Genomic DNA, 12,852 nt, shown 5'->3' on the forward strand with positions numbered 1-12,852 from the left:
GATCTTTTGAAGGAACTTTCCTATCTCATCTTCTGCCATGGCATACAGGACTTCTGGAGAAAACTGCACATGACTACTTGTGTCCATCATCCCTCTTTTTCTAGAGAGGAGAGAATCTGAGAGAATTCTTTCTGGTGGCACAACAGGAATTTGATACGTCCGGTCCGTCATCAAAACATCATACATTTTATCAGTCAGTTCTTTTGCAAAGGTCCGAATGATGTTATTATGATTGATGTTTTTCATTACATGTTCCTGCAGTTTCCCTGGCTGGTTTAATCTATCATAGAGTTCATCAATTTGTGGTTTGATGGCCTCAAAACCTACTTCAGAGGACAGCTTTTTGGTTACATTGGCCAGTGTTGTCATGGTAAGAACCGAAGTTGAAGAATCTGTCTCTGAAATATATCCTGGTAACATGTCTGCGTCATCATACCTTGGGGACAGAGAAGAATGACGTTTGAGATTAACCAGGAATTTTTTGTTTTTCTTTTCCTGCCATGTATTCCACAGTTCTAACATGACTTTACCGTGCTCGGTATTGACAAATTGAATATAATCTAATCTTCGACGTTCTTCCTCGCTAGATATCCTCATCAAAGTTTCAGACTTGGAGGTTAAAATATCTCTTGGATCATATTCCTTACTTGGTGTCCTCATCAAGGGTTCAGACATGGAGGTGAAACGGTCTCTTGGATTATATTCCTCAATTGATGTCCTCATCATGGTTTCAGACTTGGAGGTAAAAATGTCCCTTGGATCATCTTCCTTACTTGGTGTCCACATCATGGGTTGAGACTTGGAGGTGAAAATGTCTCTTGGATTATATTCCTCACTAGGTGTCCTCATCAAGGTTTCAGACATGGAGGTGAAACTGTCTCTTGGATTATATTCCTCAGTTGATGTCCTCATCATGGTTTCAGACTTGGAGGTAAAAATGTCCCTTGGATCATATTCCTTACTTGGTGTCCACATCATGGGTTGAGACTTGGAGGTGAAAATGTCTCTTGGATTATGTTCCTTACTTGGTGTCCTCATCATGGGTTCAGACTTGGATGTAAAAATGTCGCTAAGTTTCTCAACTATTTTGCTATCATTAAAATGAGGTATACACTCACAACAGTCTTTACTGGATCCATCAGTTACTCCAGATTCAATATAATGCAGGTCATCTATTATAGTTTTGACAATTTCCGATGATGCATCAGAAATCTCCTGAAAGGAGTTAACAGATTTAGAACAGCTAGAATCTAATGAATTGTTGAGAATGTAGGGAGAATATTCTTTCATGTCTAACTCACCAGAATATGTCAGAAGGATTTTACTAATTCTTGCAGTGGTTAAAGGCAGAGAAATCAGAGATCTTGCTTCCTCCTTGTCCATTTCCACTGGTGTTTCAATCACCATTTCAGGTGCAGAACCTGGTCTTCTTGTTGAGCTCTTTTTCTTTTTCCAACATTGTCCCAGGCATTTTCCCGTCAACTTATCCAAATGTTTTCTGATGCAAGAAGAAGCATGAAAAACCATGATGTGCAGACATTTTGGGCTTGAAATGGAACCACTTATGTAAACAGCAGGTTCTGACGGCCAAACTTTAGTGCTCATAACTACAGAAACAGTGGAGCTGACTTTCTGTGAGATCTCCTCCTCGATCAATGTGGTAAGCTCTTTAGAAATCTCACAGGTTTTCTGCGGGACATCAAGAACAGAGGCGATGCTGGCGGGGATTGAGTCTCCAAGCGATGGCTTTATCTTCTCAGGTGCTACTGGGCGTCCGTGCTTTGCAGTCCACTCTTCAATCATTGGGAGGTAAACTTTTAAAATGTCAGTGGTAACCGACTGGATGATTTCCACAACCATATCAGTCAAGGTGGCGTGTGTGGCAGAGTCGCAAATCCCATTGGCAAGCATACTCCACTGAGCTTCATCAATTTTCTCAAAATGTTTTTCTACAATGGGCTGAATGTTTTTGGATGTCACTTTGACTTGTCCTTCTCCTTGAAAATCCATTGTTTTCTTCTTTTGAAATAGTTTAAATGCTCAGAAAAATCTTCAAAAATCTTCACTACGTATTGTGCAGGTTGTCAGATCGTCTTTGCAGTCTGTCTGTTCTTCAGTCAGAATGTGGAAAAGTCTATTTGGAACCCAGTTATATGACTAAAAATGACGCAATAAAGTCTTAGTGACGTCTTAAAGCAATTGCGTATATGGCCACGCTCATGCAGGCGCGAACCATTCCAAGCACGCATGTGCAGTGTGTCGGAATCCGTGCGCATGTGCCGTTGTTCAGCTGTTGTCATGGGAACGTTTGAAACACGTGCGCGTGCGCACTGTAGCTTTCGGTTTACCGCTTAGATCTACTTTAGTTAATTCTTCTGTGTAAAATTTGTTTCTAATGTACATATAAATGTAATAACTGGGTAACCCAAAGAGAAACATAATGTCCGTAATGACTGAACAGGCGGACATGCTGCCGTCTGGGGAGTCTTAATGTCTTGTATTCACCCAGCCACGTATGTCATCAGCTTGTAGGAAAAGCTGCCTCCTGGAAATGTTTTGTCTAATTTGTCTTTAATAAACGTACTTTAAAATCTTTTAAACATTGAGTCTATTCAGTATTTAAAAAGTAAAACGACATGTTAAAGCCATTTCATATTACTCATTTAGTTTAAATCCAGGTTAAAGACCTGCCTATTCTCAGCTGCAGTTCGGTAGTTTTACATTTAAACTCCAAATCTGCATTTTTTTTTTTTCTTAAGCTCCATTTATTTAACTGGATCATTGTTTTAATAGTTTTTATTTAATGCCCTCTTGTTTCGCCCTTTCTGTTGTTTTTAAGTTTAATCATGGTTTTAACAATGTCTATCATTTTAATGTCTCTGTAAACAGTGGTGTCAAAAGTATTCTCATTCATTACTCAGGTAGACGTATAGATACTCAAGTTTAAAATAACTTCTGTAGAAGTAAAAGTACCAACTCAAATTGTTTACTTAAGTAAAAGTACTGATTTAAAAAACAACTTAAAGTATAAAAAAGTAATGCAGATGTGGAAAAATACTATTAAAAAGGAGCGATTAAACTGTGGCACCAGGGTCTACAGTGCAGTCCTCAAAATAACATCTTTCTAAAAGTTATAATGACTATAATGTCATATATCAGAATGTTAATGCCCTAAAAAGCTGGGAAGTACGACACCTTTTCAGCCATGTAGATGAAAAATTAACACAATCAAGTACAATGCAAATATTTTAAAGAACTATGTATGAGCATTAAAAAGTGTTTCATGGCCTGGGAGATATGATTACTGAAAGCATTGTAATGCAAGAAGTCCAACTTCAAAAAGCATGGTATCAACAACCTTTATTAGAATTTAAGTAAATATAAGCTTAGCTGCAGGAATCAGTGAGGGCAACAGATTTGTATTGCAGACAAAAAGTGATAATTGATTAAAAAAAAAAAACCATATATATATATATATATATATATATATATATATATATATATATATATATATATATATATATATAAATCGTAACAAGGTGTTTGTACTTGGTTACTGGACACCTCTGTCTGCAAGGCACAATTGTTTATTAATCAGTTTAATTAATCACACAGTTCTTGAAAAATCAGGCTTGTTGATGGTCTGAATGCTGATGACTGCTGGATGCGTTACTAAAAATAAACTACAGAATTTCTCAGAGAGATTCGCTGTCAGTTTGGGGGATTCCTACATAGGAAAAGAGGAAAATTTATCTTTTATATATTATTGAGTAATTATACTGTTACGGCCTTTGCATCTCGACTAATGATTCTCCCACTGGCCTTCCCAGTCCTGGTACCTGGTACCAGGACATCACTGGGTAGTTAGTTGCTGTGTCCCAGGCCCCTTTTATCACGTGAATTTAGTTTGAACTTAGAACTCTGATTTTGTGTTTACCTATTGATTAATAAATCAGACTTATGTACTGAAATGGAAGGATGCGCCCACCTGAGGGCAGTGTAACACTAATTTACAATAAAAAGAGACTGAAACCCTTCTGCCAATACTTACTTCTTGCTATTTTTTTCTCCTCAGTAAACATTTTTTAAACATATTTATAAAAACCTGAGGTGAGAACAACACAAGCAATAAATAAAACAACATCATAGGTCGTCACCCCAAACCGATGACATAATGAGCAAAACAAAGTCTGTGCCTTACCGGCTGGAGGATGGATTAGATCGGAGGTTTCTAACTTTAATCAGTTTTTCATGCAGAAACACGACAAGCTCAAAGTAGGTTTATGTGATGCTTCGCATGTCGGCTCAAGCGCTGAATGTTGTGGATGTTTAATGTTGTGGATTCCTTCTAAGGATTCTTCCTGACAATAGTCAGAGATTAAAAATATGTTTTGATCCAACTATATTCTGAACATGTGCAGAATTTTGGTCCTGGCGGATTAGTGAGTTCAACATTGAAATAAACATAAAGGCTGTGAAATTCTTTGCAAAGTAAATAAAAACTAAACTAATGATCTGCATTCAGATAAGAACAACAGCAGACTGATGTTAAATGAAAAATAGAAAATAAGAAACAACAAAGGAATAAAATGGTGCAAACTGAAGAAAAAAAAGCTTTATTTTGTATTTTCAGCAGATAAGCTGCAGTAAAAAAAAATGTAATTCAACAAAGATGAACATGTGATGCAATGAACATGTAATAAACAAACCTGTCCATTGCATTTAGTTTATATTTCTACATAAAACTTTATTTACTGGACTGAACGTTTAAATACATGTTGCTTCAAGCTGAAATTTAGAACATTTTTCTTTCTGCGGACCCCCCTCACACACAGCAGGGGTCTCTGGTTTCAGCTTTAAAAGAGACTGACGGAGCTGAAACTGAAAAGGCACAAACACACCGAGCTGCCGCCAGGACACGTCCCACGTCACAGAGACGGTCCGGCAGCTTCTGGACCACATGAGATGATCCAGGGGTGTGTCAGACACTGAGCAGCCGTTGCTCGTTTCTGTGGCAGCAGCTCCAACATGGTGGAGAGAAAGGAGCTGAACTGGACGGCTTCCTCTCGCCGCCACTCGTACTTATCCAGCAGGATCTCCAACAAGCTCCACGGTTTCAGCTTCCAGATGCGTCGCAGTTGTCCTGAAGAACAGAAGAAATGAGCAAAATACTTCCATACATTCATGTTTTATTACAGATTAAACTCACAGCTTTACCTTTACGGTTGAAGTATCGTTTGGAATTTCTCCCAGAGAGGGCAAACTGGGTCGGAAGAGGTCCCAGTAGCTCCATGATGTGGGCAATATGATCTGAAAGGACGTGGATATGTTCTTCACTGTATTTATTTCAGCAAAGGATAAAGGGAGGTTAGGAACACACACCTTCCTCGCGGGAGAACGTTGCTCCTGGCTGAGGGTCGAACAGATAGTCTCCTGTGGCCAGCTCAAAAGCCTGCAGGACACACAAGGCCACCAGGATCACCAGAGGAAGGACAGATTAATAAAAGGCAATAATATCCTGAAGCCTTCAGGTTCTCGTCTCACCATGCAGGCGGTGCTCCAGATGTCAGCTGGTGTGTCGTAGTCGGCGCCGATCAGGACCTCCACAGAGCGATACTGACATGTCTGAATGTCCTCAGTGAAGTGTTTGTGCTGACGTGGAAAGATCAAGAAAAAGCTGGAAACATGACAGAAACTCCACATGATGTCGTCATGAATTTAATCTGGAATGACTGAAAACGGATGGAGACAAGGTGAGACAGAAACTCGGGCAACGTGGAGGACGTCCAAGAGGACCAGTGGACAAAAACTCACTGGGAAGTTTCCTACCCTGACTGAATGGAAACATAAGGTTAGCCAGAAAAACAGCTGATCAGCTTCTCTTCCTTTATTAACCCTCCTGCACCATCCTTCATGAAAGAAAAGAGGACGATACTCAGAATTCTGTCTTTTCACAGCATCAATTCCATTAAGTTGCAGAATCAGATTCATAGAAATAAATACAAAGACCAACGAGTGACAAACATGCGCCTCATCGTTCCTTTTTCCATCTGATTTAAACCACAAACATCAGCAGTAAAGTCATAGTTTCCTTTACAGTTTGTGATATTTATAGAAAAATAACTGGAAGTATGAATGTCTTTATCTCAGTCCCTGAGTCCAACAGTGTTACTGGGACAGATGGGTCAAAAACAGCCCACAGACCAGATGTTAGTTTTCATTTTTAGGTCATTAAAATTGTTTTGTTTAGCAGATTTTTTTCTTTATAGCCGAGATTGAATGGTGCAGGATGAGGTTGTGAAAGAAACATGGTGATTGGATGATGCAGGATGAGGTTGTGAATGAAACATGGTGATTGGATGATGCAGGATGAGGTTGTGACAGAAACATGGTGATTGGATGATGCGGGATGAGGTTGTGACAGAAACATGGTGATTGGATGATGCAGGATGAGGTTGTGACAGAAACATGGTGATTGGATGATGCAGGATGAGGTTGTGACAGAAACATGGTGATTGGATGATGCAGGATGAGGTTGTGACAGAAACATGGTGATTGGATGATGCAGGATGAGGTTGTGACAGAAACATGGTGATTGGATGATGCAGGATGAGGTTGTGACAGAAACATGGTGATTGGATGATGCAGGATGAGGTTGTGACAGAAACATGGTGATTGGATGATGCAGGATGAGGTTGTGACAGAAACCGTGGTGATTGGATGATGCAGGATGAGGTTGTGAATGAAACATGGTGATTGGATGATGCAGGATGAGGTTGTGACAGAAACATGGTGATTGGATGATGCAGGATGAGGTTGTGACAGAAACATGGTGATTGGATGATGCAGGATGAGGTTGTGACAGAAACCGTGGTGATTGGATGATGCAGGATGAGGTTGTGACAGAAACATGGTGATTGGATGATGCAGGATGAGGTTGTGACAGAAACCGTGGTGATTGGATGATGCAGGATGAGGTTGTGACAGAAACATGGTGATTGGATGATGCAGGAAATAATAAATGAGCTGAAATAACCTGCTCTTCAGGATATTCAGGTCGTTGGCTGACCTCATTCTAGATCTGAGCCTAGATCTGAACCTAGATCTGAGCCTAGATCTAGTTCCACTGCTGTTTATCTTCCATCTGGTTTCACCAAACCTTTAAGTGATCGCCATCATTCATGATGTTTTCCCACCACATGTCCTCCTGGAAAACGATGGTTCCCCCCCCATCCTTCCAGTTTCTAACGATGCGTTGGACAGTTCTGAACCCAGTTTTAGTTTCTGCATCTCTTTCCATGTTTTCTCTGCTTCATGTCGATGATCTGATTCTTCTGAAACACACTAACGTCTCTTTTCGTCGCCATTCCATATACTGGTGTGGGAAATGAGAAGCTGCTCGTTGCATCAGTCGGGGTTAAATAAGGTGCTGCAGCTGCAGGAACTGACCCTTTTCTAAGCCCCGCCCCCCTCTTAATGGTGACGGTTGCTATGCCTGGCAAGCTTTCTACTCATAAACAACAATGTTCTCACATTGTCAGTATATTGTGTTATTTAAAGCTAACGTTAATCTATGACTCCCTGTAGATGACGGTGTCTGTTATGTTTGGACCCGCTGCTAAATATTTGGCAACCAGCGTTACTTACTAGTGTTTATCTGATAGTTGTTTATCCTCAACTGGTACAAAACTACCTTCCTCACTGTTAAAGCACCGGTAACTTTTAGTTAATATTCTACTAGCCTTGTTGCTAACAGCTGTGTGCTAGTTGGCGTTAGCATCTCATCAAGGAACCAACATGGTAGTTTTTTGTTATCTCGATGGATTCAGTTGCGAGTGACGTCTTGCACATTGCTGATCCATATTTGGCATCTGTCCAGTTGTGTTTTGGGTTTTGGGAAAACAGGACATACATCAACCAACCCAAGTATCATAAACATAAAGCTCGCCAGACCTTCCTCTCTTAGATTTGGTAACGTATGATTGGTCAGGGACAATTTTGGGGCGGGACTTAGCAAAGGGTCCAACAGAAGGTTCCGACCTGTCAGCTCAGTTAAATCCAGGTGGAGACTTGATTTTTGGTCCATCAGTGCACGATTTATCCGTTTCTAATCAGTTTTTAGGTTGTGAGGTGTTTCACTTCTGGCCCACGCTGCTCTAAACCTGAAGATACCGGAGATAAATGTGACTGTTCTACTGAAACACCTGCTGCATGCACCAGTTCATTCCCAACGATGGGAACTGGAGGAAACACAGCAGACCAGGATGCTACTCGCTCACCACCCAGCAGGCGTTGCCCAAGTCGGCGATCTTGATGAGGATTCTGTCGGCGTTCTGAGGCTTCAGAAGGTCCAGAAGTCCATCCTGGTCACTGATGCCTAAAATATGCAGAAAGATTCCTAGTTAACAAAGATCAGACCAAACCTGAACTGAAGATCAAGGTAACATATCAGCTCATTTAAACACACTGATCAGTTTACAGGTTTGTTTTAAAGTGCATGTTTTCCCAGAGAGAGAGGAAGAAAGTGCTGACTGACCGCCAGCTGAGGATGATGAAGGAGGAGTCTGATGGAACAACGCTGATCTGGAGCCAGAGACAGAAGCACCTGGGCTGAGGTTTGGCAGTGAGATGGTGACGTCTCGGAGGTTTTCTGCAGCAGAGTCCAGTCTGTCTTCAAACAGAAAACTCTGTCTTCTTATCTTCAGCTTTGAGCCACAAGTGGAGCTACGTGTGCCTGAAGGAGCTGCAGCATCAGAGAAGGACACATGGCGCTTGTCCTGTTGGTGCTCAGATGGTCTCTTCTGTCCTCCACGGCTTCTGTCTCTCCCCGCCAGACGCTTGATGGGACTCATGGAGACCTTGCTGGTCTGCAGGGAGCAGATCAGATGTGAGCGCTGGAGAAAAATACCAGCCTGAAAGCAGCTCAGTGAACATTCAGCCTCAGGTCTGCTTAGAAGAGCAGCCGCTGGTGCAGATTCAGCACCGATGAGCTGTGTTTGACACATCATTATTCCTCTACTGGACACCGTGACAAAGACATAATCACAGCTCTGGATGTCTGCAGCGGATCTTTAAGATCTGAGCTTAGTCTGCAGGCCGTGCAAGAGCAGGTTGCTAACAACACAGTGCAATAAAACCACAACAGCAGCTGATGGACGAACGAAACCTGCTGCTGTCTCCTCTGACACAAACCAGTCACAGGAGTCTGCTTCAAATAAGCTCTTCGTTCGCTTCTACTTCCCTGCAGAGCAAAGCTCCAAACATCAGCTTCACCTTGCAAACTGCATTCATTCATCCATTTAACTGTCGTGGGGAAGCTGGAGTCTATCCCAGCAACCATCAGGAGAGACGCGGGTACACCCTGGACAGGTCGCCAGTCCATCACAGGACACAAACTGGACATTTAAATGCAGATAATAGATAATGTGACACTGATCACATTCATCATGGTACAACTCAGCCTCCCATGTTCATGCATCCAGATGCAGGAGAGATTTTTCAAAATAAAAGCAAATTACCAGATCTGGTTGCGGTTTGTGTGGTATGTGGAATAAAATTTAGGCTGATGAGACAGGTGCAGGAAAGCAAGGGTTAATGAAATAAAAGGATAATAACAGGAAACAAGAAGACTCTGGGAAGTTGTAAGGTAAGGTGCGCTCCTTTGCCATCAGCCTGGAGAAGTAATGAGGAGCGGTGGAGGAGGAGTTTACTGGAAAGAGAATGTTTCCCAAAACGAAAGAGGCATGGATCCTTCTGTGCAAAACTGATCATTAAAATAAAAAAAAAAGTTAATAATAAAGTTATAATTTTGTTCTCATTTCTTTCAGGTTGTTGTCTGCAAAGTGCAACGGAGTCCACTGGAGGACAAATAAGGACGATTAGTTGGACTGGGACATAAATTTGTAGAAAAGAATCAAAATCAGCTCAAGTTGTTTTAGGAATCATATTAATGTGATGTTATCTACTGAATAAACGTTATTTATCAGGTTGCAACATTTCCTATGTTTATCTACAAACCTGATCTGATTGGTTGCTTCCAGTCATGTGGGTTTATGGTTTAAATCGAGTGAGAACTCCTCCCACCCGGTGGGCGGTAAAAGGAGCGCACCTGCTGAAGCGGAAAGCAGCAAACGTGACGGAAGCAAATCAAACCAGGTGTGCTAACTAACAGGAAGTAAAACGGAGACAGATGAACTACAAAATAAAACACTGAAGCAAACCAGTGATGTCTGATATTGGTTCTTTTACTGTTGATAGATATACCAAACTCTTCATTTCTGATACAGATATCAACCAATACTGACATATGCAGGTTTATAAATATGTATAACCCCAAGTCAAAGATGTGGACGAGTCCACTTCTAAGCTCCTTATGCTGCAACTGATGCCACGTTTTGGTGATGTTATCAAATGTGTGCTGATAGACGTCTAGCTTAATGTTCCAGGTTGGCTCTGATGTCCGGATGCTACTGGATCCATGGCAAGTTGCGCCAAACAAACAAAAATATCTGGAAAACTGCAATGGCGTATTATATTGCAACATTCTGAATGACACGAGATGTCCTGAATAGTTTGATGCGCAAAAAGTTCATTTTGTCAAGATAAGCCAGATAATTTCCGATATTACATTTTAAAGGCAGACTATGCAGGATTTCAAGGCAATTATTTCCAAAACAACTTGGCAAACACCAGGTTGTGAGCAAAACCACAAAACTGCTACCTCCACAAACGACCACAGGTTGGCAGTAATGAGCAAAACTCACCCCTCACCCCTCCTACTTGCCAGCTCCAATGAGGGCAGGAATCGCTTGTGAGCTGTAGCTCAGAGCCGCTCTGTAATAAATGGGCTTATACTCCCCCTACTGGTGGAAAAAGGTACTTTTTTTTTTACTGGTCAGAAAACATTCAAGAAGGGTCTTTGTCATTAATTAAACTTGTAATTTAATAACACATCAAATATGGACAGACTGGAACCTACATGTTTAAAAAACAATCTAATTATGAATATAGTTATTTTTTTAGTTAATTTATTTTGAAAATATTGAGAATCTTATATACTCTACCTTTAACGCCAGAAATACTTATAAAAAAGAAATACAAAGAAAGAACACCAAAGCAAATCCACAGATCCATCTTACCCATTCTCCAAAGGCGTGGAAGGCCCCCGTCAGCCGGGTCCAGCGGACTGTCCTGATGTAAATGCATCCTGATTGGAGCCTCTTATGAAAGGATACGCTCTCGTGTTGTTCCAGAAATCCTGAAGTCATCAATGAGCTTCACAATTCGCTCACATTTAGCATCTTTGGAGTCGGCATCCCTCACCTGGAAGATATTACAGAAGTAAAAAGATTATATATGACAAATAAAAAACTAATCAGAGTGATTATTACACTCACTGAGGAGGTTATGTTGTCTTGGTGTTTATCCGTCTGTCTGGCCGTTTCTTCACAACTTTACATAAAACCTACTGGACAGTAGGGCTGCTTGATTATGGCAAAAATTATAATCACAATTATTTTGACTGAAATGGAGCTCTTGATTATTAACACGATTACCCATTTTCCTGAAAAAAATGAATGAATTTAACATTAAACTGGCTTTTAAACAATGTCTTTAGGATTCCACAAATTTTAGAAAACAACAAATACCATGAAGTTTTGTCTTGACAAAGTGCAAATACTGATGTAAGCTGAATAGATAAATAAAAGTGAAAATTAAACAATGCTGCGCGTTGTGTTCTCGACATGGCGTTGGGCATTATAACCATCTAATGAATGGTTCCGAGTTGTTCAATCCGCCTATGCCATAGTCCCACACAGTAAACATTTTTTTAAAACAATTTTGTTACATTTTTTACAACATTTGCTAAATATACTTAAGTATAGGAACTATTTTACGTTGGCCTCGATGTACGTGCCAAACAACCGCTGTCAGGCTGCAGCGCGTTTCTCTGATTCACCTGTTAAAAGACGGCTGATCTGAACCAGCTGGTTAACGCGTTGCTATGGTAACGCCCCGTAACGGAGGGATATTACAGTGTTTAACTCGTCGAACTAAGTATAGGAAAATAATGCAGCCAGTTGTCACTGACAATGGTATAAACTATGTTTAGGTGAACTTCCACAACCTACTGCAGTTATTCTACATTGACCTGCAGCCGGAGCCGACTGAGACTGGCCGCCTGGGAGTGCTTTAGGACGGGAGAGGCTCCCGCTGCTCCTTCCTTACAGTAACTGCAGAACAATATGTGCCTTCAAGTCAGTCGCCAAAACACCAGAAAAGTCTCTAATAACTCCAGTAAAAGCTGCTAGATTTGTCGCTTTTAACAAAAAAAGTCACCAGATTTAGCGAGAAAGTCGCCAAGTTGGCAACTGTGTCTGAATGAAAGCAAAGCGGCTGTGGGAGGAGTTTACAGCACAGCGCTGCAATGCCAGAGACGCTCGATTAGCAGCTGAAGACCGCAGGAGAGGAAACTGCAGAGAGAAAAATAATCACACCCTTTTGTTTTTATGATTGTTGAAAACCCAGATCGTAATTGAGATTAAAATCCAATTAATCGACATAGATATTTTGGATATCATCTAGAACAGGAAAAACATTCTGGATACTACCATCCAGAACAGGAACAATACTCTGGATACTATGATCCAGAACATGAACAACATTCTGAATACTACCATCCAGAACAGGAACGACAATATTCTGGATACTACCATCCAGAACAGGAACAACATTTTGGATACTACCAGCCAGAACAGGAACAACGTTCTGGATACTACCAGCCAGAACAGGAAGAACATTCTCGATAATACCATCAATAACAGGAACGACAATGATCTGGATACAACCATC

At 41.0% G+C, this 12,852-nt stretch overlaps 1 protein-coding gene across 1 annotated transcript; it reads right to left on the reverse strand.

Moving 5' to 3' along the window:
- Positions 1-4,849: 4,849 nt before the first annotated feature.
- LOC306756928 (SRSF protein kinase 3-like) lies at positions 4,850-8,924 on the reverse strand. Its single transcript, XM_079241871.1, has 6 exons — positions 8,537-8,924; positions 8,280-8,377; positions 5,545-5,652; positions 5,383-5,452; positions 5,218-5,310; positions 4,850-5,143 (listed from the first exon to the last, which is right to left on the reverse strand). Exons 1-6 carry the CDS (start codon positions 8,850-8,852, stop codon positions 4,929-4,931), a joined length of 900 nt encoding a protein of 299 aa, XP_079097997.1. The 5' UTR covers positions 8,853-8,924; the 3' UTR covers positions 4,850-4,928.
- Positions 8,925-12,852: the final 3,928 nt, after the last annotated feature.

This window comes from Telmatherina bonti (assembly GCF_933228915.1).
Source record: "Telmatherina bonti genome assembly, chromosome: 6".
Lineage (NCBI taxonomy): Eukaryota > Metazoa > Chordata > Actinopteri > Atheriniformes > Telmatherinidae > Telmatherina > Telmatherina bonti.

Excerpts from the sequence above, each read along its gene's own strand:
- LOC306756928 (XM_079241871.1), bottom strand. The coding sequence starts at position 8,852 with ATGAGTCCCATCAAGCGTCTGGCGGGGAGAGACAGAAGCCGTGGAGGA. Across the intron at positions 8,378-8,536 it reads TTCATCATCCTCAGCTGGCG|GCATCAGTGACCAGGATGGA; the intron begins GTCAGTCAGCAC and ends TGCATATTTTAG. Across the intron at positions 5,311-5,382 it reads AACGTTCTCCCGCGAGGAAG|ATCATATTGCCCACATCATG; the intron begins GTGTGTGTTCCT and ends ACGTCCTTTCAG.